At 52.6% G+C, this 25,668-nt stretch overlaps 1 protein-coding gene across 11 annotated transcripts; it reads left to right on the top strand.

Annotated features, from left to right (window-relative positions):
- The first annotated feature begins 4,356 nt into the window (after positions 1 to 4,356).
- On the top strand, positions 4,357 to 17,113 carry MEIS3 (Meis homeobox 3). 11 transcript variants are annotated; one of them, XM_060000267.1, is made up of 14 exons: positions 4,357 to 4,923; positions 6,489 to 6,603; positions 6,711 to 6,892; positions 7,112 to 7,271; positions 7,368 to 7,418; positions 8,584 to 8,634; positions 8,866 to 8,964; positions 11,680 to 11,791; positions 11,954 to 12,126; positions 13,063 to 13,139; positions 13,379 to 13,437; positions 13,541 to 13,627; positions 13,980 to 14,049; positions 16,644 to 17,113. In XM_060000267.1, exons 2-13 carry the CDS (start codon positions 6,547 to 6,549, stop codon positions 14,027 to 14,029), a joined length of 1,158 nt encoding a protein of 385 aa, XP_059856250.1. In that variant the 5' UTR covers positions 4,357 to 4,923; positions 6,489 to 6,546; the 3' UTR covers positions 14,030 to 14,049; positions 16,644 to 17,113. The 11 variants fall into 11 exon arrangements, with proteins under 11 accessions (XP_059856250.1, XP_059856253.1, XP_059856246.1 ...); XM_060000270.1 differs by having other exon boundaries at positions 4,358 to 4,923; positions 11,978 to 12,126; positions 13,544 to 13,627; XM_060000263.1 differs by having other exon boundaries at positions 4,360 to 4,923; positions 8,815 to 8,964; positions 13,544 to 13,627; positions 16,644 to 17,112.
- Positions 17,114 to 25,668: the final 8,555 nt, after the last annotated feature.

Raw genomic sequence — 25,668 nt, forward strand, 5'->3', positions numbered from 1 at the left:
GGTGACAAATGAGCCTCCGGAGTCACCAGCTCTGGTGCTGGATGGGCCTGGGCGGCAGGCGGAGGGCCGGGCCCGGGAGCGGAGGAGAGGGGGCCCACCAGCATAAATGCTTCCTTCTCCTGGGGCCGGGCCAGGCACAGGGGAAGGAACTGGGGATTCGGTGCGATGCATCTATGAAAGGCCTGGGCAGCCGGGTGGAGGAGGGCTTGGACGGGGATGGGGGTGCAGAGAGGTGGAGAGACAAAGGCCCAGAGACACAGGTCCCCAGGGACGGATTGGAGGTGGGGGAGGGAGGGAGGTTTGAGACAAAGAGAAGGGGAGAGACTGGGAGTGAGAGAGAGAGAGAGATGGAGACAGAGACACAGAGAGATCGCCCAGGGAAAGAGAGACACAGAGATAGAGAGACAAAAATATAGAGGGAGAGACACATGAGGCAAACAGCTGGAAAGACAGACACCCAAGACCGAAACAGAGACACAGAGGCCCCCTCGTGTAGGATCCACTTTCCCCACCCCTGAGATACAGACCCTTGGAGAGAGACTAGGAGTGGGGGAGGAGGGCGAGGCGAACGCAGCTGATGAGAAAGAGAGGAAACTGAGGTGGAGAGCTCGTAGGCCCACGAGGGAAGATGGGAGGCCCTGAGCTGGTCCTCGCTCGCTCCCTCGGCTCCCACAGCCTCGGAGCGCAGACCCTGGGGACCCCTGGGGTTCCCTGGGGGTCGCCGCTCCCTGGTGGGCACAGCCCCTGTGGGGGGACCGAAGAGAGCAACAGGGTCCCGCCCAGCCACTGAGAGGTTGGTGGCCACGCTGGGGGAAACCAGCTCTGCAGAGGAGGCCTGAGGTCTGAGAGAGACGGGCCAGGGTGTGTCTGTGTGTGTGTCAGACAGAATGGAGGCAGCAGGAGTGAGAAAACCAGCTTCCTGCCTCCTCCCTCCAGTATCTTGCCTTCCCCAGCAGGTTCTCTCACAGACACTCCTGCTTTCCCCTTGCTCTTCTCTTTAATTAAAAAGATTTATGCCCAAGAGTTCAAGCCCCTCCTCCTTGTTTGGGGGCTGAGTGATGCAAGGAGTAACTCTGGTCTCTGTCTCCTGTCTTCTCTGCCTCTGTCTCTCCCTCCCTCTCCCCCCGACCCCCTCCTCTGTCCGGCTCGCTCTGGGCCTCAGTCTGACCCCCTTTCCTTCTTTCCCTCTTTGCGCCACTGTTTCTGCCTTTCCCCAGCCGCCCTGCCCCCATTGGCTTCACCAAGGCCGCCACCCAGTTAAGACACAGCTGGTTCCTCCCCTCCATCCACTTACCGCCCCCTGCCCCCCCCCATCAGATCAGGCCACCCTCCTTGTTTTCAGAATCAGCTTGGGCCAGGGGACCTCAACACACATCCCCCAAGACCCAAAGAGAGGCTGGGGGCCCAGACCCCTGGCTCCCGCACCCTAAGCCTCGGCTGGGAGCGGAGGGGGTGCACCCAGAAAAGCTTTGCATCTTTAATTAGAAAGTTATTTAAATAAATTTTCTGCTCCAAAACCCCAAAACCCCTATCTGGGGGACGGGGTGTGTGTGGCAGTGATTAAAGGCTCTCCCCTGCCCCTCCGCCTGCCTTAAAGGGCCAGCGTCACCCGCGGGACAGTGCGTGGGAAAGTTTCAGGGGGAGCACCCTTTGGCTTGAGGACACCGGACTCAGACAAGGTGCCCAGAGTCCTGGCATCTACCAGTTTAACCATTTCGCCATCACTCCTCACTCCTCAAGCCCAAGGCTCATCCAGCTGATGGGGAGATTGAGGCTTAGGGAAGGAAGAATTGGTCTGAGGTGGGTCTGGACCCCAGATTCCTGGAGGAGACCCAGGCATAGCCAGGAAGGAAGGTTGGTGGTGTGCCGAGGGGGGGGTCAGAGGACAAGAGTCAGGGACACAGAGAAAGACAGGGATGGAGATCCTGGATGAGACAGAGAGAGTGAGGACCGGCGAGAAAGCGATCCAGGGAGAGACAGAGATGGGGGTGTGGGCTGGAGGTGACGCTGAATCCTGGCTGGACGAGGAACGGCCTTCCCCAGGCCTGAGGGGGACCAGGGCCATCATCCTCGCCCTCAGCCAGAGCCCTCCAGCTTGCCCTCTCCCTCTGGGAAGTGCCGCTGCTGTCCTAACCTCAGTCCGTCATGCTGTAGCTGCAGCTCTCTCACCCGCTTGCCTGGCCTGGGTGGTTTGGCTTAAGGTCCACAAGCTGGGAGGAGGTAAGAGCAGCAGGGTGGGGTGAGGTGGAGCTGTTTATGAGGGTCATAAACATAACCTTAGAGAGCCCAGCAGGGATGGGTGTACGGCTTGCAGCTCGCGCGCGCTCTCTCTCTCTCTCTCCCTCTCTCTCTCTCTCTCTCTCTCTCTCTCTCTCCCTCTCTCTCTCTCTCTCTCTCTCTCTCCCTCTCTCTCTCTCTCTCTCTCTCTCCCTCTCTCTCTCTCTCTCTCTCTCCCTCTCTCTCCCTCTCTCTCTCTCTCTCTCTCTCTCTCTCCCTCTCTCTCTCTCTCTCTCTCTCTCTCTCCTCTGTCTCCCCCTCCCATCTCTGCCCTCCTTTCTCTGGGTCTTTGTCCCCTCCTCCAATTTCTGTCCCTTTCTCTCTGGATCTCTGTCTCATTTCTCTCTGGAGCTCTTACTCTGGGGTGATGGTTTGTAACTTTTGGGGGGTCAAGTATCCTTTTTGATCATAGGATGAAAACTCTGGGCCATCTCCCTAAAGAAAACACATAAGCACCAAGACCATAATTTGCCAGGCAACCTGATGGAGTTCACAGGCCTCTTGATACCCACTTATACATCCCCTTGGGAATCTGCGGCCACCAGAGGCTAAAGACACTACTGTAGAAAAACCAGTGAGAGAAGGAATCCCAGGGGTATCAACCTCCCTCCCCCCAGCCCCATGCCCTCTCCTGCCCTTGCTGGCCTCCAAAACATTCCTGCCCCAGGGCCTTTGCACCTGCCACTCCTCTGCCTGGAATGATCTTCCCCAGACATCCATGTAGCTCCCTCCCTCCCCTCCTTCTGGTCTCTGCTCAGATGTCACCTCCTCTGAGAACTTGCCCTGTCCAGCTTTTGTCATCCCCCTGTCCTTATTCTGCTTCGTCTCAGAGCACTTATCACCTCCAGGCATGATTTTACACTTACACATTTATTTACCGGACAAATCTCTCTCCCCCACACCATCCCCAGTAACATGTGAGCACCAGGAGACCAGGAACGGTTGTCTTTTGTTCCCTGCTACATCTCCAGAACGTTACCCAACACACAGTAGGCAGTCAATACACTTTTGTTGCGGAAATCTTTGTTTCATTAGAACACCAGTTTCAAAGGCTGCCTGGGTCCCAGGCTCCTCCGGGAATCAGGTCAAAGCTGTGAACTTGCTCTCCAGCAGATGTGTAACCAGGCACATCGTTTACCCTCAATTTTGGAGATGCCATCACAAACTCCCTGAGAGCTGTTGAGGGGGTTTCAGGCTAAGAAACTTCCAAAAGGCAAAGGTGAAACATTGGCAGAGGGGCAGAGTGGTATTTCCAGGCATGTGCGCGCATGCGTGCGCACACACACCACTTACACACCCACTATATTCAGAAACAGAAACAACACACCCACACCAGGCATGATCCAACAACCAGACACACAGACAGACACAGCTGGGGACACACACACACACACACACACACAGATGGCTTCAAGCAAGCGCACAAGTGTCCCTGTCTCTCGGGGTGGGAAGTTGGGGGGGGGCGGGGCTGGAGAAGGAAGAGAAAGTACATCATAGGGTTTGGTTACTTCCAGCCTCTGGTTCTCCTCTGAGCTGTCTCCCAGTCAGAGAGAGAGAGAGAGAGAACAGGGGAAGGAGGAGGGGGAGAGGCACTGATCAGAGGGCCTGAGTGGGAGCGTGGGCGGCCAGGAGCGGGGCAGAGCTGTGGGGAGCAGAGGATGGGAGAGAGACACAGACACAGAGACAGAGAGAAAAAGAGAAAAAGAAATGGAGAGAGAGAGACTCGAAGACCTAGCGAAAAAAGGGAAGCAGGGAGATGGAGAGAGAGAGAGACGGGGTCGGGTGGAAAGGAGGAGGAAAGGGGGGAGAGAGAGAGAGAGAGACAGGGACCTGGGGCGGCCGGGAGGGGGACAGGCGTAGAAGACCCGAGCGCGCGACGTGGAGAGAGGAAGGCAGGAGGGGTGGCGACCGAGGCAGACCAGATGCTGCGAGACTCCCATACAAAAAACCGCCCCCGAGAGCGGCCGCAGCCCCCGGGAGTGGGGAGGGCGACGGGAGGGGAGGGGCTCCGGACGCTCCCGCCCCGCCCCGCCCCTCCAGCGGCGGAGCCGCCGGCGGACAGTGGGTTAAGCATCTCCGCTGTGGAACTTCCGGATGTGACCACAGAGAGAGGGAGAGACCGGGAGAGGGGGAGAGGGGGAGAGGGGGAGAGAGGGAGAGACGAAGCCGCCAGCATCCCTCCGGCCCGCCAACGCCGGGACCCCGCACCGCGCTGGGAGCCGCCGCCCGCCGCCCGCCCCCCGGGCCGGGCCCCCTCGCGCCCCCCTCTCCCCCGCCTCTCGGTCTGTGGATCTCGGGCTGGTTCCATCCTCCCAGGACCCGGGGGAGGGACTGGGGGCCCCGGGGAGGGGGCCTCGGGCGGCCCTCCCCCGCCTTCTCGCCCCTGCCCTCGCTGGCAGGAGCCCCTAGCTGTGACCCCCGCGGGGGCAGGAGGCTGGGGGTCCATGCTCGGAGCCTCCGTACGGCCCGGCGCCTGCCGCTGACGGCGGTGGGGGTGGGGGGGCCGGGCACCCAGCCTCCTGCCCCACCCCCTGGCGTCGGCCCCTCGGGCCATCTGGGGCCGCTGCCCCTGGCTGCGCCCTCCCCGCCGGCCAGGCCCTGGAGGGACCCGGGAGCTGCCGCCGGCATCAGCCCATGGCCCGGAGGGTAGGTCTGAGGGCGGACGATCCTGTGCCCCGGCCGGTGGTCGCATCCCCCATCCTTCCGTCTCCTCCCTGGGGAGCTCTGGCCCCCATCAGCCCATCCCGCTCTCTCCACCATCTCTTTCTCTGCCTCCCCTCTCGCTGCCCCTGAATCTCCCCTCTTCCTAACCCCGGGTCTCCCCTCTCTCTGCCCCTCAGTCTCCCCTCTCTGCCCCTGGTCTCCCCTCCATCTCAGGCCCGTTATCCTACCCCCCCCTTCTTTTTCGTCCCTCCCCTATTCTTCTCCCTGGTCTACTTTTGTTCCATGTCCTCCAGAGGGTTAGGCGTGGGGACAGTGCTGGGAGAGGTGGGTCTCACCAGGCAGGGCCAAGGGATTCTCTTCCGCTGTCCTGGGGTTGGAGAGACAGGCGAAGAGGTGAGCAGGCACCTTTGGGGGTGGAGGGGGGCAGGAATACCGCAGGATTCGAGGACATCCTGAGATGTGCGATGAACGGTGGGGGGGGGCAGTTGGATTTAACTTCAGTGCTCAGGAGAAGTTAGGAGAAAAGGAAAGACACACACACACACTCAGAGCCCTCCGTGCACACACTCAGAGCCCTCCGTGCACACACCCGCTATGGCAGGAACACTGGTACCTCCCCCTCTCCAGTCCCTTTGCCTCTTTGAACCTCAGTTTCTTCATCTCCGAGGAAAGGATTGGACGTGGGTGACTTAAAGGTCCCCTGGCTTCACCGGTGCGTGTGCTTCTGTGGTGACAGGACACAGAAATCTCACGCGTGATTTCTCTTTGGGGCTGTTGGCACAAGTGCGTTGGTGTGGTTGAGCCGGGTTACACTTTGGTTCAACAAGTGTTTATTGACTGTGCGCCAGGCACTGTGCTAAATGTCTCGCGCATTGATTCATTCACCCACTCATTCATTCCTGCGCCTGGCTTCTGGCTGTGTGTGTGTGCGCGCGTGTGTGGTGGGTCCACATGGGGAGTGGAGTGTGACAAGTTAAGATGCACTCAGACGTGCATATTCATCTGTGAAATGAAATTGAAGCGGGGGAGACTGTATGTGTACATTTGTGTACAAACAATGAACTGCTTTGATGGGCAGTGCCCAGGAGCGAGAATCGATTTCTCTCCCCTCCTCTCTCTCCCCTTCTCTGTCTCTGTCTCTGCCTCCCTCTCTCTCTCTGCCCCCTGTCTCCCTTTGCGTGTTTCTCCTGTATCTTCTCCCTGTGTCTCTCCCTCTCTGCTCTTCCCTCTGACTCTACATCTCTCTTTATCTCTTGTCTCTTTCTCCACCTTTTTTGTCTCTCTCACCATTTCTCTCCCTCCCTCTAATCTCTCCTTCCCTTTGTCTTTCTCTTGCATCTCCCTCCCAGTCTCTCTCTTCTCTCACATCTCTCTCCCTCTCTCTGAATCTCTCTCCCCTAAGTCTCTGTGAGAAGCTAGCAGTTACCAGCCAGCCAATCCCTGACCCCCCCCAACCCTGACCCTCAGATCCAAGACCTGGGTCAGTCTCTCTCCCCTGGACCCTCCTGCCCACACACTGGGAATCTCTGACGGGACATTTTTCACAGTCCACGGGTCCAAAGGAAGGCTTGAGGACAGGGCCTTCAGTCCCACCCAGACAGCTCCATGGGACATCGGGGGCCTAAGGGAGCAAGGCTGGGACACTTGGGGACAGTAGGGCAGGTGACTGGGGCAAGGAGGGGGCATTTCCTGGGTGCGAGGGTAGGGAGGTTTCTTGTTGGTGCTGACACGTCCCTGGGGCTCTTCCCCTCTCACCTTCCCCCACCCAGTACGATGAGCTGCCCCACTACCCCGGCATCGTGGACAGCACTGCAGCCCTGGCTGGCTTCTCGGAGGCAGTGCCCTCGGCACCGAGAGCCCCCGGGCCCTACGGCCCCCACCGGCCTCCCCAGCCCCCGCCCCTGGGCTTGGATAGTGATGGCCTGAGGAGGGAGAAGGATGAGATCTACGGGTGAGTGGGGACAAGGCTGAGGGCTCCATGGGGTCTCGGGATGTGCCCCCGCCCTGTTTCTTTGTCTCTCTGGATATGTTTCTCTTCTCTGACTCTGTCTCACTCTGTCTCTATCTCTCCACCTCTTCCCTCTGGGTCTCCTCTCCACCTCCCGGTTGTGCCATATTTCCCAGCCCCCCTGCCCTCCCCTCGTGAACTCTCACCCCCTGCTTTCCCCAGACACCCGCTCTTCCCGCTGCTGGCCCTGGTCTTTGAGAAATGTGAATTGGCCACGTGTTCTCCCCGTGATGGGGCTGGGACTGGGCTGGGCACACCCCCAGGCAGTGATGTATGCTCCTCCGATTCCTTCAATGAGGACATCGCAGCCTTTGCCAAGCAGGTGGGCACCCACCATCCGCTGTGCGCCAGGAGAACCAGTGAAGTGGGGTGGGCAGGAGACAGGATGTGCCCTCCCTGGCCTCTCTCTTTCTCCCAGGTCCGCTCCGAGAGGTCTCTCTTCTCCTCCAACCCGGAGCTGGACAATCTGGTGAGACCTGGGCCCTCCCCAACTCCTTCTCCTCCAAGGGGGTCTCCTGTTCCACTCTCCATAGCCCTGGGATTGGTTGTGGGAGCAAAGAGGAGACCGCCTGGCCCACGTCCTCAAATAGTGATCATTGTTGCCCATTTGCAATGCAGTGTAGCCTAGAGTTTGAGAACAGGGACTCGATGGCCTGAGTTCGAATCCCAGCTCTCTACTTACTAGTTCTAAGAACCAGGGCAGGTAGTTCCAGCTCCCTGGGCCCCGTTTTCCTCATCTGTAAAGTGTAGCTAGTAATAATTTCTATCTTGTAGGGCTGTTGCGAGTGTATAATGAGTTAAAGAGAGTTAAGCCTGTAGCACAATGCCTGGCACTGAATGGGGACTCATTAAGTGTTTGCTGTTCTATCAGTCAGAACAGGGCTCACATCAAAATGAATAAAAGCAGTTAGCTGTAAAGGAGAGAGGAGAGGAGAGAGAAGAGGGAGAAAGGGAAGAGAAGGAGGAGAGGGAGAGAGAGGGAGAAATACCCCGACTTGTCCCTTCCTTTTGCTTTCCAGCTCCCACCAGAGCTTCCTATTGGCTGAACCCTTTGGCAAAGGACTCTGGGAAATGTAGTTTTCAGGTGAAGGGTGGGAAATGGATCCAAGGGCAAGCAGGCAAAGGATGTGGTGCTATTATTAGAGCATACCTTAACTCACTCTTCTTGTGATGGGTCCTCTTCTGTCTCTTGCACCTCTTGCTTCTCTTTCTTTGTCTCTGATCTCAATCTCACACTCCCTTGTTCCTTAATTCTGGGTCTCCATCTCTGTTCTCTATTTCTCTCTGCCCCTGTCATTTTGTCTTTGTCTCTCTTTGCACTCTTTTTTCTGTTTGTCATCCAATGCACTTTTTCTGTTTCTCTCTCTTCTTCTTCCTCCTCCCCTTCATCTTCTTCTCCTTCTCCTTCTCCTTCTTCTCCTTCTCCTTCTCCTCCTCCTTCTCCTCCTCCTTCTCCTTCTCCTCCTCCTCCTCCTCCTCCTCCTCCTCGTTCTTCTCCTTCTCCTTCTTCCTCTTCTTCTTCCTCTTCTCCTCCTCCACCTCCTTCTTCTCTTTTTTCGCCTTCTCCTCTTCCTTCTTCTCTGTCTCGCTCCCTCGCTCCCTCTATCCCTCCCCTCTTGTGTCTCTGTTTTCAGATGATACAAGCCATTCAAGTGCTCCGTTTCCACCTGCTGGAGCTGGAGAAGGTGAGTGCTCCTCACTTCCCCTCACGCCCTCACTTGCCCCCCATCCCTTCCCTTCTTGCCCCCTCCACCCCTCCTTCAGGCTCTCTCCCCACCAGAGTTGGAGCAGAAGGCCACCCCCATCCCTATACACCCCAGCCCTGGCCCCCGGGTGGCCCCCCCAGTACCCCGGTGCCCCCTCAGGTCCACGACCTGTGCGACAACTTCTGTCACCGCTACATCACCTGCCTCAAGGGAAAGATGCCCATCGACCTGGTCATCGAGGATCGGGACGGCGGCTGCAGGGAGGATCTCGACGACTACCCGGCCTCCTGCCCGAGCCTCCCAGATCAGGTGGGCCCCAGGATGGGGCGACAGGCATTGCCCTGAAACCAAAGGCATGCCCAGAGAGCTGGGTTCCAGTATCAGGGCACACACAACACACCACACAGCCTGAGACAGGCACAGTCAGACATGGCCTGACCACAGGACAGGCACCAACTATGCAACAGCCACACAGACTGCAATACAGCTGGATGACAGGACGCATACACACCCCAACAGCTGCAGATGCCACACATAGACTTGGCTACACCCACACAGGTTCACAGACAGCCACAAAACCCATTACACTCACAGTAAGGTGATAGCATATGCCACATACTTAAACACTCACAGCCCAACGGCATAATAGCATCATAGATCACACAGCCTGATTGAGACACTGCCGTTCTAGAGAGAGAGTGTGTGTGTGTGTGTGTGTGTGTGTGTGTGCAGTATACACATAAGCTCAGCTACAGCCACACTTAGACCCAGAGCAGCCACAGTGCTTGCACACACACACACACACACACACACACACACACACACACACGCTACCCTAACCTCTTTTTCTTTTTTATAAATTTATTTCTTTATTTTTGGCTGCATTGGGTCTTCGTTGCTGCATGCAGGCTTTCTCTAGTTGTGGCGAGCGGGAGCTACTCTTCCTTGCAGTGCACGGGCTTCTCACTGCAGTGGCTTCTCTTGTTGCGGAGCACGGGCTCTAGGCGCGCGGGCTTCAGTAGTTGTGGCGCACGGGCTTAGTTGCTGCACGGCATGTGGGATCTTCCCAGACCAGGGCTTGAACCCGTGTCCCCTGCATTGGCAGGCAGATTCTTCACCACTGCGCCACCAGGGAAGTCCTACCCTAACCTCTTAACAATTGGACTGCTGTAGGTGTGGGCACACACCTTGCCACTCAGTGGCCACGTGGCCCCAGATTCATTCAGTCTCAGATACAATCAGACTATAGTTTCATAGACTTAGGCACCCAGGCAACAATCACACAACAGCTGTGCGGATCCCAGTGAGGCCCATACCCACAAGGTGGTCACACTATCAATGCAGCAATTATACAGCATGACACCCAAATACAGGCACGTGGCCACACCACAACCACGCAGACTGGAGCAGGCGCACACAGCAGTCACAGACAAGCCTCAGGGACCCTCTGCCCCACAGCCCGTATTATGCACCCACTCAGTAGCCCACCATGTGCGTGTGCTGACCAGTTACAACTCCCTCGGAGACGTAGCCATATTCTGTATCTTCACACAGCTGCCAACACACTCCTCTGGCCATCGTCCCCCGCCAAAGAATCACGGAGCTGCCTGCCCACTCATGCAGGACTCAGGATAACCACACACTGTCTCCCAAATAGGACCCCAACCCCTAGAACTACAGCCACAAGCTTAGAAAAATAAACGTAGCCTTGCATTTGCCAGGTATAGCCACCTGGCCGGTTGAGAGAGTGACACAACCACGCTCAAATACGGCTGCGTGTCTCAGCTCTGCCCACGTGACACCTCTTCTCCAGGGACAACCTTGCCTTGTCGGGCACGGACGTAAGCACATTCACACTCACATGCTGCATGACAGTCTCAGGACAGCGTCAGGTACACTGGCATGGACGCTCATCCGATCAGATCCAATGCCAGAAGGGCAGGGTGACAGTTCCAGCAGTGCTCAAAAGCCTTCAGACCTCATGATTCTGTCGTTTGCACACAACCCATCCCCAAAGCCCTCAAACTAAATTGCACACAGATATTCTGAGCCCAGAGAAAGCTGCTCTAAGGTGCCGTGTCTCAGGCTGAGCCCTGGAAGGACACAAATGCTGCATCCGTTTGCAGGGGTGAGGGGCTAATTACAAAGCAGAGGGCAGGGTCTAGGACATTCACCAGGGGCAGGGGTGTACCCCAGGGCTCAGCAACAGCAGGCGGCTGTTGCCATCCCCACCTCCACCCAGTCTGCCTCCCAACAACTGAAGAACCTTAAACCAAATGACAAAGAAATGATGTATCTATACAGGTGGGTAGGCCTCCTGGGACACAGAGCTGGGGCAGGGGGTGAATTCAACACATTGTCAAGTTCCTCAAAGTGTGTAGGAGTTTGGATAAAGAAAATACAACCCCCGACTCCCTGATCTGCAATTTGGAGACCACCAAATCTCTGAAAACTAGAAGTTGGTGTTTTTTTCCCCGTAAGTTTAGTGCAGATTTATTTGGCAGCAAAATCTGACCTGAACTGAGAGGCTATTTACAGCCTTTATTTATTCCACTTAGTTAAATATTCATCCATTTTGCTGCAGAAATGTTAATGAGTTTGATGACGAGGTTACGCCCCAGACACTGTGGAGGTGTTAGGAAATAGTGGCGTGTGCACTGCCTAAAGATATGAAAAGTTTTGAATTTTGAAAGAGCGCTGGCTTCCCGGGATTTCTGATCAGGTGCCAGAGATCTGTACAAGCTCACCTTTCCTGAGTGACTGCGTTGTGCCTTTATGTAAATTAACTCACTGAATCCTTACCACACTCTGTGAGGGGGGTGGGGATGGTTGTCCTCCATTTTTGCAGTGGAGGAAACTGAGGCACAGAGAGGTGAAGTGACTTGCCCAAGGTCACACACAGCCAGGAGAGAGGCAGACACAGTCTTCACAGTCAGGGCTCCTAGCTCCAGAGCCCGTGGTCTTAGCCACTGTAGTGTATTATACCCCAAGCCTTGGCACTGACTTCCGAGTCTTATTTTCCAGAATACTACATGGATTAGAGACCAAGAAGACAGCGGGTCTGTACATTTGGGGACCCCGGGTCCATCCAGCGGGGGCCTGGCCTCCCAGAGTGGTGACAACTCCAGTGACCAAGGTGAGAAGCTTGAGAGGTGGAGGGGAAAGGTGGGAGTCAGTCTGAGGATTGAAGTTAGACAGCAGGTAGGACTTCCAGAGGGGCAAGGATGACTGGCGTGTGGAGTGGTGCCTTGGGGGAAAGTTCTGGGTCCCTCTGGTCCCCCACCTTTCCCGTCCACAGCACAGCATGCCTCTCCCTGCTCAGGAGATGGACTAGACACAAATGTGGCCTCTCCCAGTTCTGGGGGAGAGGATGAAGAGCTGGACCACGAGCGCCGGCAGAACAAGAAGAGAGGGATCTTCCCCAAGGTGGCCACCAACATCATGAGAGCCTGGTTGTTCCAGCACCTCTCGGTGAGAGCCCTGGGGCCCTGGTGCGGGGTGGGCAGAGAGAGAGATGGAGAAGGATGGCTACACAGAAACTGAGGCCCGGAGAGAGACCCAGAGACGGGAGACTGAGGCAGCAGGGAAATATTGAGGGAAAATCTCAAGCAGATGGGGATTGACAAGAGCAAACATCCATGAGCACTACCTGTGTGCCAGGTGCCACTCAGGGCTCTGGACTCATTCAGTCCTCTCCCCCGCCCCAGACCCTCCCATCCAGTCACCCACCCATCAGTCATCCACCATCCAGCCAAACATACCCCATGAGGACAGCGATGTCGTTAGCTCCATTTCGCAGATGAGGAGACTGAGGCCCAGAGGTCTCACAGCCAGAAGTGGGTTCAAATGCAGGCAGTCTGGCCTTAATCAGCAAACCACCCTGCCTCAGGGAGACAGGAGGACAGACAGGGAGAGGCCGAAACAAAGATAGAGATGGGGAGTTATGGAGAGCAGAGTCAGAGCAAGAGAGACACAGGGGGAGACTGAGTCACATTGGGGGAGGGACAGACAGACAGACACAGAGAAAGGTAGAGATTGTGACGGGGAGAGACATGCACAAGGACCTGTCAGCAGAGAGGGCTGGTGCTGGGCTTTGCCTCCTTTCCCCAGGGAGGTGGAGTTCCCCCAGTTCCCCCCTCCCGCAGCTCCACCTCCCTGATGAGAGCTGGCCAATTAGCCTCTAATTGCTGGAAGAGGTTGGGGGACACCCACCGGTGTAATTGCCCGAAGCTTGGCTCTGCCTCCCTCCATTGGGCCCCGGGGAACACGGAGAAGCTCAGACAGGCCGCCAGCTGTCCCGGCCTTGCCTCAGCCTGGGCTCACCAACTCCCTGGGACCTGGGCAGGCCAGGCCTGGGGGATCAGAGGGCAACCAGGCAAGCAGGGTGACTCTTGCTGGTGGCCACAGCACCCGTACCCCTCAGAGGAGCAGAAGAAACAGCTGTCCCAGGACACGGGGCTCACCATCCTACAAGTCAACAACTGGTGAGTGACACCGGAGGCCTGGGCGCTCCGTGGGCCAGCCCGGGGTGGGAGGCCGGGCGCTGTCCGCGGTGCTGAAGGAGGCCCCACAGCCCCTCGGAGCCTCTCTTCGTCCTGCCTCTGCTTTGCCGCCCCTGTATCCGTCCTCTCTTGCCTGCTCTCTCTCTGTCCCTGTGTATTCATTTCTGTCTCTCTTCTACTCCCTCTTTGCACCCTCCTCCGTTTCCATGGCCCCCTCCCAGGTTCATTAATGCCCGGAGACGCATCGTGCAACCAATGATCGATCAATCCAACCGCACAGGTACAGGGAGAAGGTGGGAAGAGAGGGCCTAGTGTTGCCGGGGGAGTATCAAAGCCTGAACCGGGCATCCTGGGGCTCAGCCTGCACCCGTCAACTCCCCTAGCAGGGCAGGGTGCAGCCTTCAGCCCAGAGGGCCAGCCCATGGGGGCCTACACGGAGACTCAGCCACAAGTGACTGTCAGGCCCCCAGGTAAGCCCCGCCCCCTAACTAAGCCACACCCCCAGCACTCCAGGCCCCTCCTCCAAACAATGTGCCCCACCTTCTGGGATTAAGTTCTTGAAAAATACCTAGCTTCATTTGCTTAAAAGGGGAGTCGAAGATGCAAATGCAGATTTCCTGGTTCCCACCTTTCCTCCCAGAGTTTGCTTCTTCCAGGCTTCAACCACCCATTGGAAAGCTCCACTTTTCCTTAAAGGACCAGCACCCTCTTAAAGGATGACTCAGTTTGTCCTGATAGAGGAGTCCCCTGGGGAAGGAAGGGGGAGTGGGGCATATGGGGGTGTCTGGTGAAGACCACTAACACTCCTCTTTTGTCTTCCAGGATCAATGGGGATGAGTTTGAACTTAGAAGGAGAGTGGCATTATTTATAGAGGCTGGAGTCAGGAGAGATGTGAGTGTCCTAGGTCTAGGGGCACTAGGTTGGAGATTGTGCTATTCTCAACCCCTCGTAAGACCTCCAGACTCCAACAGTGAGCCCACCCAGGGCAGGGTCAGCCTGCGTCTCTGAACTGAGGGTTCTCCAATCCATCCATCCATCCATCAATTCACCCATACATATATTTATCCATCCATCAATCATCCACCAACCCCCGCATCCATCCAAACATACATTCATCCACTCATTCATTCATCTATCCACCCACCTATCCACTCATCCATCCACCTCCAAACTGATCCATCCACCCACACATCCACCCTCCTATTCATGCATTCATCCACCTACCTACCTACCTGCCTACCCGTGGATCCATCCATGTGTGTATCCACCACCCTTCATCCATCAGAAGATACAGCTACCCACTCATTCACCCACCTCCACATTGATCCCCCCACCCACATGTCCACCCACTTGTCAACTTACCCATGCATTCACGCACCTACCTACCCACCCACTCATCCACCCATCCACATATTACATACATTTCCAAACACATATTGACATGCCTCAGGTAGGGTACAGCTCTTGAGAAGATTCTGGGCTCATGAGGAAGTGGACATTAGAAACCAATGGCAATCTAGTCCAACAGTTCAAACAATAAAACACAGCTATCATCAGCTATCTCTGAGATATCAGGGAAGACTTTATAGAAGAAGTGGCTTCTGGGTAGGGCATTGAAGGATGAATAGGAGACCACTGGGCAGAAAGTTGGGGGCAAGGTAGCAGGGTGCATTCTTTTACTCTCCCAAGTCTTCAGTCTAGAGTATCTCCTCAGTCTTTACAATAACCCCAAAAGAGAGAAGCTATTATTATTTTCATTTTACAGATAAGAAAACTGAGGCTCGGAGAGAAGAGTTCACTTGTGCAGGTTCACTCAGCTTAGAAAAGCAGAGGGAACAGCATGTGCAAACGCCCAGGGTTGAGAGGCTGCCTGGAGTTTCTAAAGCAGCGGCCGTGGCTCACGGGCCCAGCCACTCCGCGGCATGTGGGATCTTCCCGGACCGGGGCACGAACCCGTGTCCCCTGCATCGGCAGGCGGACTCTCAACCACTGCGCCACCAGGGAAGCCCCACAGATCAGATCTTGACTCTCCTTGGATTAAAACCCTTCTGTGGCTCCCTAGTGCCCATTGGATGAGGTCCAAACTCCTTGGTTTGGCATCTGTTCATTCATTCATTCCATACACATTCCCTGAGCAGCTGTGTGCCCAGCCCTGTGCTGGGTGGTGATGGGGACACAGCAGTGACCATGACAGCCCAGCCCTGTGCCCATGAGGCTCACAGTCCAGTGGGGGAGACAGATCTGTCCCCAGACAGTAATGACCTACAGTAGGCAGGGCTGGGAGGAGGGAACCCAAGAACTGGAAGAACCCAGAGGGGGCATCGGGCCTAGGCTGGGGTGTTCAGGGAGGACTTCCTGGAGGAGGGCACTTTGGAGCCGAGACCAGGAGAATAAGAGGAGTGAGACAGGAGAGGAAGGAACAGTATATGCAAAGGCTATAAGTCCCTCACTACACACACACGTACATACAAAGGGACTGGGCTGGGCTGAGGCTGGTGTGTCAACTGGGTGAGTAATGAAATCAAGGCCCACAGAAAGGCTGGGATATGAGAGTGGAGACCTGCAAGGGCTTAGGCTTGGAGAGCACTGGAGGCCTGAGCCTGGGAGGAGAGGTTTGTTCAGTGCCCGGCAGGTCCATGGGGGGTCTCAGCTCTGCCCTGACCAACTGCAGACAGGTGAGCCCTGGTCCAGAGTCAGGGGACCTCTGGGACCAAGAGTGATGGAGGGAGCTTCTTATCCTGCTCCCCAAGCAAGCTGCCTTTTCTCCCCACTCTTTTCTGTCTCTCCCAATCCCTGCCTTTTCCTCTTTGTCTCTCCCTTTATTTCTGTCTCTCTCATTCTTTCTCTTTCCACATCTCCATCTCTGATTATCTCCATGTCTCTTCTCTATCCTGCTCTGTCTGTCCCTCTCGCCTTATCTTTTTTTTTTTAATTTATTTATTTTTGGCTACGTTGGGTCTTTGTTGCTGCACGCTGACTTTCTCTAGTTGCAGCGAGTGGGGGCTACTCTTCATTGCGGTGCATGGGCTTCTCATTGTGGTGGCTTCTCGTTGCAGAGCACAGGCTCTAGGTGCGCAGGCTTCAGTAGTTGTGACATGAGGGCTCAGCAGTTGTGGCTCACAGGCTCTAGAGCACAGGCTCAGTAGTTGTGGCACACGGGCTTAGTTGCTTCGCGGTATGTGGGATCTTCCTGGACTAGGGCTCGAACCCGTGTCTCCTGCATTGGTAGGTGGATTCTTAACCACTGTGCCACCAGGGAAGCCCTCCTTATCTTTATCTCTTTCTTTGTCTTGACTGTCTCCTTGTCTTTTTTCATCTCTGTCTGTCTCTTTCCCTTCATTTCTGTTCTGATTCTCTGCCTCTGTCGCTGTCTCTCTCTCTGTGTCCCTCTCACTGTGGGGCTGGTGGGGACAGCGCAGAAGGCCTGATGTAGGTCCAAACGCCCTCTCCATCTCCTGACTTGGCCTCTCCTCTCCTTTCCACAGACCCCAACCTCTGGACTGTGACTGCCAGGTTCATACCTGCTTCTGGTCGATGCCTGGCCCTCTGGCTTCAGGACCCCACCTCCTATGGCCCCCCCAACTCAATGCCTACCTCCCTGGGGCCCTGCCGGGACATGAGGGGCCTGAGCACCCACTCGAGGGTCTCTCAAGGACAAAGACAAGGCCTCCAGGCCCTGTGCCCCACTTCTGCCCTCACCTCTGCCTGGAACCTGAGCTGAGATCCTGGGCCTGGGAGTTCAGAAGATGGCGGCTGGGTACCCCCCCACCCCTAGGACAGAGAAGGGATTGGGGGTGGGCTGGGGCCATCAGGGAAGGAGGGTCACCCAGATCCGACATTTAGAGAGGTTCCCTTCATCCTCCCAGCCCACCCTCTTTCCCCCTCCCCCACTCCCCTCTTGTGTTGTCTTCTACCTTTTTTTTTAAGCATAAAGTCTTAAAAACAAAAGGCCACCAATCTGAGTTCGTGGGTCTCTTCCATGATTCAAATTCTCATCAGTTTGAAGCTCATGAATCACTAATTATAATAATAATTGATGCTTTTTATCCTGCTCTCTCCTCAGGCCCTCGGTATGTATCGGTTAGCTATTGCTGTGTAACAAACCATACCAAAGCTTCATGGTTCAAAAGGCCAATTAATTTTTAGCACATTAATCTACAGGTTGATGTAGTAGGCTGATCTGGGCAGTTCTTGTGGCTTCAAAAGGGCTCTCTTGTGTATCTGTGGCCAGCCACAGGTCAGCAAGGGGGCTCTGCTGGCAGGCAGTGGGGACAACAGGAGTGACTGGGCTACATGGTAACATACCCCAGCAGGCTGACCTTGTTTGTGGAAAATGACCAGCTCAGTCCCCCTTCGGGGTGTCTGTCCTGGCTGTTCCCTTTGCCTGGGACACCTTCCTGGCTCAGAGGTCACCTCTGCAAAGACAGGAACAGCCAAACCAAAGCACCCCGCTCTGTCCACCACTCTCTCTCACCTCATTCCCTGTCCCCCATCACCCCCTCCCTGGAATTCTTTCCATCACTTATTTGCCTATTCATTATTGGCTGGAACCTCAGCACTTCCAGAAGGCAGGAGTTTGTCTCTCTCTGTCACTGTGGTGACCTGGGGCCTCAGACAGCAAGCACCCTATACCCAGCAGGTGCCTGGGAAACAGGTGAAGAACGGAGGAAGAAATTCCATAGTTCTGAGACTCAGCCGCCTTCACCTCGTCATTCATTCCTCCTGGCCACGGGTATGCCCTGGACACGCACCCTCTGCTCGTCCCTGCACTTGAGTGAACAAACCCAAGACCCTGCCCTGGGGGAGCGGACGTCCTAGTGGGGAAGACCCACGATGGGCCAAATAAATGAGCACATCATTTAGTCTGTGAGAAGCTGACAGTGTCATAAAAAGCAGAGCAGGGCAGGGATGGGAGTACAGGTGCCTCCTTTACACATTTATTTACCCTTTCTCTAGTTCGTGCTGTGCCAGGCTCTGTTCCAGGAGGTTTATACCTATCAATCTGGTAAACGCTTACCACTAAGCCCCAGGAGGAGGTATGATCACTGGCCACATTTCCCAGATCAGGAAACTGAGGTCCAGAGAAGTGAAATCGTTCGCCCGGGGTCACAGAGCTGGAGAGTGGGTGTTCCCATTAGAACCCAGGCAGGCTGTGAGCTAACCACTTGCCTCACAACCCCTCATTTTTAAAAATAGAATTCTAAGAGTCTATGATTTCTAAAGGGCCTATATCACCGATTGTTTTCTGAGTTACAAATTGTTTTGGTGACTACGATTACAGTTTGTCTCTCCCCAAACTCCCGGGGACTGAAGTGGGATGGACGAGGGATATACAACAAGAAGGACTTCGGACACCTCCCCATTTTTAAAGGCGGGTGGGGGAGGGTTATGGGGGAGGGGGCAGGGCTGGGCCAAGGCCTGAGGTCTACATCAAGGGGAGGGCTTTGTATTCCTGCAACCTGGCCTGGCCGGCAAAGGGACACTGGCAGGTGGGGGAGGGGAAGCTCTCCTTTCCCCCTCCCCCACCTGGTTGAAAATACCTCTCATTTAATCCTCTCTAATTAAATCAATTGGCTGTGCCGTGGGGGAGGAGAGAAACTGGGCGGGAGGTTAATTGTAACTAAAAATACCTCCCCCACTTCCTGGGGTGAGGAACCAGCTGAACCTGGAGTTCTGAGGCTGCCTGTGCAGTGGGTTGGTGTTGCTGAGTGGAAGGGGCAGAGAGGCGGGGACTCTGATGGGTCTGCAGGGTGGCCCGTGTGGGGCTGGATGGCAGGGCCAAGTGGTCACCGGGGTTGGTGCATGTGCGTGTGTGTGACAATTGCATGACTGCTGAGGCCATGGACTTAGGATGCTGGGGTCGACGTGCCATTGTGGGGAGGGGCATCGGTGTAGCGGCCACCTCCAGGAGTGTGTCCGCCGCCGAGCCTACTACTGAATGGGACGTATGTCACCGAGGAAGGGCTGTGGCTGTCACGCTGTGCCTCATAGGTTGTATGTCTCCGTGTGAGTGCGTGTCCATGACTACAAGACAGTGGGTCTTTATAACTGGGGACCACCTTGCGTATGTCCAAAGCCTGGTTGTGTCTCCACGGCCGCTCTTCTCTGCAGACCAGACCTCACGGTGGCCGCCCCTGAACTGGGAAACAAGTACAGTGGGATCATCCGATCCGGGGACGGCAGGGGCTAAGACGCGGCACTGAGCCGCCGAAGGCCAGGTGGGCGTGGCCACCACCCCGCGGTGGGCGTGGCCACCACAAAGGACAGCCCCGCAAACAACAATCAGAAGAGACCGTGGCGCTGGGAGTTGATCATGGCGCTCCTAGGAGGGAAATAGAGGTCCTCTCCACTAAGTTCTGGCTTGGTCTGCATACGCGGAAGAGTTCTGGGTCTAGTGAACCAAAGTCTAACCTGAATCCTAAAACCAGAGAGTCACGGGCCCTCCATCAATCCCCAGGCTTGAGCCAGGTTACAGACCCAAGGCCCCTTGAATTAGGGGAGGCCGGGTCCCCTCGAGGAAGGACCCCAGTACACTGCCCAAAATTCATACTGTTAATCTTTCTACGGGTCTTCCCCAAAGGGACTTACGGCCTTTGACCAGGGTCACTGCGCACTGGGAAAAACGAAATAATCAGACCTTTCGGGGACTGCCAGACACCGGCTCTGAACTCACGCTGATTCCCAAAGACCCCAAACTTCAATGTGGCCAACCAGTCAGACGGGGTGCTCATTTAGATCAGATGACTAATGGTTTTTTTCCACTCAGGTCCGTCTCACCGTGGGCCCAGGGCATCCCCGAATCCATCCTGTGATAACTTCCCCAATTCTGGAATGCCCAATTGAGATAAACATACTCAACAGCTGACAGAATCCCTGACAGACACCACCTTGGTGTCTGGCTGGGATGGTGGGCGAGACCACTGGGCCACCTGGTACGGTCTGGGGGTGTGTCTGGGTGGGATCATGTGGCAAAGTGAGTCTTTATAACTGGGGGCCTCCTTATATGTGTCCATGGCAGTGTCTCCTGTGTGTGGCTTTGCAGCCTCTTATGTTACCTGTCCACAACAGTGTGGGGTCGTCCCGCGCGGATGCATCAGAACGTGGGGCCGGGCAATGAGGCCGGGATCCCTCCAGAGGGCGCTGGGGAGCCAGGGAAGTTGTTTGATAGCAGTTTTATTGAGATATAATTCAAATACCATAAAATTCACCAATTTAAAGTGTGTAGTTCAATGACTTTCTTATCTTCACAGAGTTGTGCATTCATCACTACAATCAATTCTAGAACATTTCCATCCCACCCAAAAGTCACTCCCGATTCCCCCTCCCCAGCCCCAAACCCCAGGCAACCACCGATCCACTTTCTGGCTCTGTGGATTTGCCTGTTCTGGACGTTTCTTATACACGGAATTATACAATACGAGGTCTTTTGTGTCTGCCTTCCTTCACTCAGCATAGTATTTTCAAGGTTCATCCGTGTCATGGCAGTGCTTCATTTCTTTTTAGGGCTGATAATATCCCATTATCTTGGAAGAACTTTGAGCAGAGAAAGGACAGAGTCGGTTTGTGCTTTGCCCCTCGGGCTGCCACATGGAGGGTGGAATAAAGGAGGGGTGTTATGAGTGGAATTCTGTCCCCCAAAGAGATATACTGAAGTCCAAACTCCAGGACCTGTGAATGTGACCTCATTTGGGTCTTAGCAGATGGTCAAGTTCAGATGAGGTCATCGGGTGGGCCCTAATCCAATATGACTGTAAACATGTTCCTTATAAAAATGTTCTTTATAAAAAGGGAACATTTGGACATGCCCAGACATGCCAGAAGGAAAAGACAGCCATGTGAAGACGGAGGACTGCAGTGATGTATCTACAAGCCAAGAAATGCCAAAGATCGCCAGCAAAGCACCAAAAGCTGGGAGAGACAAGGGAGGCTTCCCTTGTGGGTTTCAGGGGTGACAGGCCAAGGCAGGGACATGGGGAAAGAATATGAGGAAACAGGGCCACACTTTTTATTTTTTATTTTGTAAAATAAATTTATTTATTTATTTATTTTTGGCTGCGTTGGGTCTTCCTTGCTGCGCGCGGGCTTTTCTCTAGTCGCTGCGAGCGGGGGCTACTCTTCGTTGCGGTGCGCCGGCTTCTCATTGCGGTGGCTTCTCTTGTTGCAGAGCACGGGCTCTAGGCGCGCGGGCTCAGTAGTTGTGGCTCGTGAGCTCTAGAGCGTAGGCTCAGTAGTTGTGGCGCACGGGCTTAGTTGCTCCGCGGCACGTGGGATCTTCCCGGACCAGGGCTCGAACTCGTGTCCCCTGCATTGGCAGGTGGATTCTTAACCACTGCGCCACCAGGGAAGTCCAAGGCCAGACTTTTTAGAGATGAGAGTGCCATCAGATTTCTACATGGTATCTCAAGATATCACTGTGCTCACTCCCACAGCTCGTGGTGTAACTGCAAACACTCAAATAACGCCTACTATGTGCCAGGCACCGTTCTAAGCACTTTACATATATGGATTCACTTAATCTTTGAAACAACCCAGCAAGATAGATAATCTCATTACCCTCCATTTTGCAGATGGAGCAACTGACACCCAGAGAGATTGGGTAACCTGCCCAAGGCTGCACAATGAGTATGTAGCAGAGCTGGGATTTGAATCCAGGCTGTCTGGCTCCTGAATCCATGCCCTTAACCATGATTCTGTGCTGCGTGGAGAGCTTGCTTTTTCTACAGCCAAGGAGAGCTCCGAGGCATAACTTATTCAGCCATCACCCAGCTCTAGGTCTGTTCACCCAGGTCTGTTCGTCAGCAGACATCATTAAAATAGGAAGGCAAGCCACAAATAAGATACTGGTAGTCCAGACATTCAACAAGCATTTGTATGCAGAATATATAAAGAACTCCTACAAACCAGGAAGAAAAAGACAACTCAACAGAAAATAGATCAAACACTTAAATGGACGCTTCACAAAAGAGACCATCCAAATAGCCAATAAGAACATGAAAAGATGCCCGAGTTCATTAGTCATCAGGGAAATGAAAATTAAAAACCACAAAGTGGATCTACCGGAAACTTCGAATTGTGAGCGGGAAGGTAGAGTGGATGAACCACTTTGGAAAACTGTTTAGCGGTTTCTTTTAAACATAAACATACACCTACCTAAGGCAGCAATTCTGCTCCTAGGTATTTACCCAAGAGAATTGAAAACATATCCACATAAAACCTTATACATGAATGTTCACAGCAACTTTATTTCACAAATAGCTTCCCACTGGAAACAACCCAAACATCTAGAGAATGAAGAGACTGTAGAATATTCAGACACTGGATTGTCACAAAAAGGACATGCTGTATGGTTCCATTTATGTGAAATTCTAGAAAAGAGAAATCTAATAAATGGTGACAGAGAGCAGATCAGTGATTGCCTGGGGCTGAGGCTGGGCTAGGGCATTGACCCGAAGAGGGGGGAACCATGAAACTTTCTGCAGTGTTGAAAATGTTCTGTGTCAAAACAGACTCACAGACCTAGAACAAACTTACGGTTACCAAAGGAGAAAGGGGAGGGGGGTAGGGATAAATTAGGAGGTTGGGATTAACATATACACACTACTACATACAAAATGATAACCAACAAGGACCTACTGTATAGCACAGGGAACTCTGCTTAATACTCTGTAATAACCTGTATGGGAAAAGAATCTGAAAAAGAATGGAGATATATATATATATATATATATATATATATATATATATATAATTAAATCACTTTGCCATACACCTGAAACTAACACAACATTGTAAATCAACTATATTCCAATATAAAATAAAAATTTTTTTAAATGAAATAAAAAAAAGAAAGAAAATGTTGTCTTGATTGAGATGGTGGTTACACAGGTGTGTTTGCCAAAATGTATTGACATTTTATTGTATGTAAACTAGACCTCAATAATCTTGATTTAAAAAGAAAAATCACCCTTTCCTGTCTTCTGTCCCCACCCCTCCTATCCCCTGCCCTTCCCTCCACAGAGATGACCATCATTCAAGTTTGCTGCGTATCTATTGTATCTGGTGTGTGATTCTATTCAATTACGTGAGCATATGGAAACATGTCAATTTTTTTTAAATTGGGATATCACACATGGTTCTGCAACTTGCTTTTTTTTTACTTAGTAAAATTTGGAAATATTGTTTGTATCAATACAGAGCCTGCTTGTTGTTTGGCATGGCTGCATAAGTGGTCAATTATATGGATGGGTTTTATTTAAGCAGATCTATATGGAGAGATGTTGACGCTGTTTCCCATATTTTGCTCCTACAAAGCTGGTGTGAATATCCTTACACACGTCATTTCCAGACATATGTGTATCTGTAGGATAAATTCCTGAAGGTGGAATCACTGGTCCAGGGGAAGCGGCATTTTTCACAGGTCATTTGATAGATTCTCCCAAATGTCTTTCCAAATAGGCTGTACTGATTTACATTAATTTCCCCTGATTGCCAGTGAGTCCGAGCATCTTTGCATATTATTCTAGGTCATTTCTATTTCGTCTTCTGTGTGGGTTCAAATCTTTTGACTGTGTCCTTCCTAGGCTCTTTATCATTTTCTTATTGGTTTGTGGCAGCTCTTTATATATTTTGGATCTTAAACTTCATCACAGATATTACAAACACTTCTCCCAGTTTGCTGCTTGTCTTTTGGCTTTATGGTGACTCTACCCTCTCAAAATATTTCCATTGTTTGGTTGTCAAATCTCTATCCCTTTTCTGTTATGGCCCCTGAAAATGACTTCCCAACTAAAGGTATTAAAAACAGAGAAATAAGTGGAAGAAGGGAGGAAACTTTAAATGGCCAGAGACAGCCATCAGGGCATCTGTCATAATTGAGGGCCCAGAGGTCACAGCCCCTCAGGGGTGAATTCTACGGCCCTTAACAGTTCCAGAAGCTCTTACTATCCATTAATTACCTGGGGAAACATGTCTGTTCCAATACATGCACAAAAATTCCAGGTGGGGCTGTGCCTTTGCTGTTCTGAACTGCCTTAAATAACCCTCGTTATAACATTATTTTTCACCCATCAGATTGACCCAGGTTAAAAAGATGATGCTCACTGCTGGTGAGGCTGTCGGGGAAACGGGCACTTTCATCTTCCTTGAGGGGAATTTGTACAACTTCAATTTAGCAGGATCTTTCTAAATACAAAGTGGGTAGGCACTCATTCAACAACCTTTTAAAACTTTCTCTTGAAGCTTAATATACAGAAAGGTGCACACATCATTATTAGTTTGGTGAGTTTTCCCAGAAAGTGAAACATACTTGCGCCACCAGCGTCCAGACCAAGAAACAAACCCTGAGCAGCCCCCTGCAGCCCAGCTGATGCTGCCCCCACCCCCATTATGTTGCCGGAGCTGCGGTTTAGTCCTTCTATTGCATGAATTCATCACAATTATTTAACTATTCTTCTGTCAATGGGCATTTGGCTGGGTTCCAGTTACGAATAATGCTGCTAACACACCCTGGCTTTGGGTGGACACACGTGCATTTCTGTGGAGTGTGTGTCCACGAGCGGAACTGCCAGGTCACAGAACGTGCCCAGGTTCGATTTTAGCAGATTCTTAGTTTTTTTCCAGAGACATTTTACCGATGAATGCTCCCACCAGCAACACGTGAGCTCTGACTGTGCCACATATTGAATTAGTATTGTCAGTATTTTTTGTTAGCCATTCTAATGATATTTATATATATTTATAAATATCTAATGATATTTATTGTGATATTTATTGCAGTTTTAATTGCATCTCCATGACAGTATTTTTTCATGGGCTTATTAACCGTTTATCTACTTTTTGTAGTTTATATTCAGTATTTTGCCTCTTATAAAGCAGTTGTCATTGATTTGAAAGAATTCTTTGTATAGTTTATATATTTGTAACATGTAGTTATTATATATGTATTTGTTAAATATACTTATATAGTGAATATTTTCTCCAAGTCTATACTTGCCTTTTCATTTTCATTCTTTTTTTATTGTTCTTTTTCTTAGTATCTTTTGCAAAACAGATTAATTTTGATGACGTTCAATTACCATTTTATTACTTGCACTTTTAAATAATCTTTATTATTTTATTGATTTTAATTGTTTAGTAATTTTACATTTTATTTTTATATTTGTATTTCTATCTTATTTTTATATTTATTTTATTATGAAATAAAGTTAAACCCAAGATTTCTATATCAAAATGAAACCTCTGGGGAAAATAGTTTAGCTGTGTTCATTTGTCAGAGAAAAGAAATATTGGAGCAGAGAGGTCAAGGGGGTTTACCCAAGGCCACAAGGTGTTGTTAAAATCTGTCAAACGCATTTTCTGTTTTTAATACGGTGAATCACACTGATTGACGTTCGAATGTTAAACCTACTTTGTATTCCTAGGATAAATGCCCCTTGGCCATGACGTACTACCGTTCTCTTCATATGTTGCTGAATATGAGTTGCTAAACTTTTAGGAAGGAGTTTTGCGTCT

This window comes from Delphinus delphis, chromosome 20, assembly GCF_949987515.2.
Source record: "Delphinus delphis chromosome 20, mDelDel1.2, whole genome shotgun sequence".
In the NCBI taxonomy this organism is placed as follows: domain Eukaryota; kingdom Metazoa; phylum Chordata; class Mammalia; order Artiodactyla; family Delphinidae; genus Delphinus; species Delphinus delphis.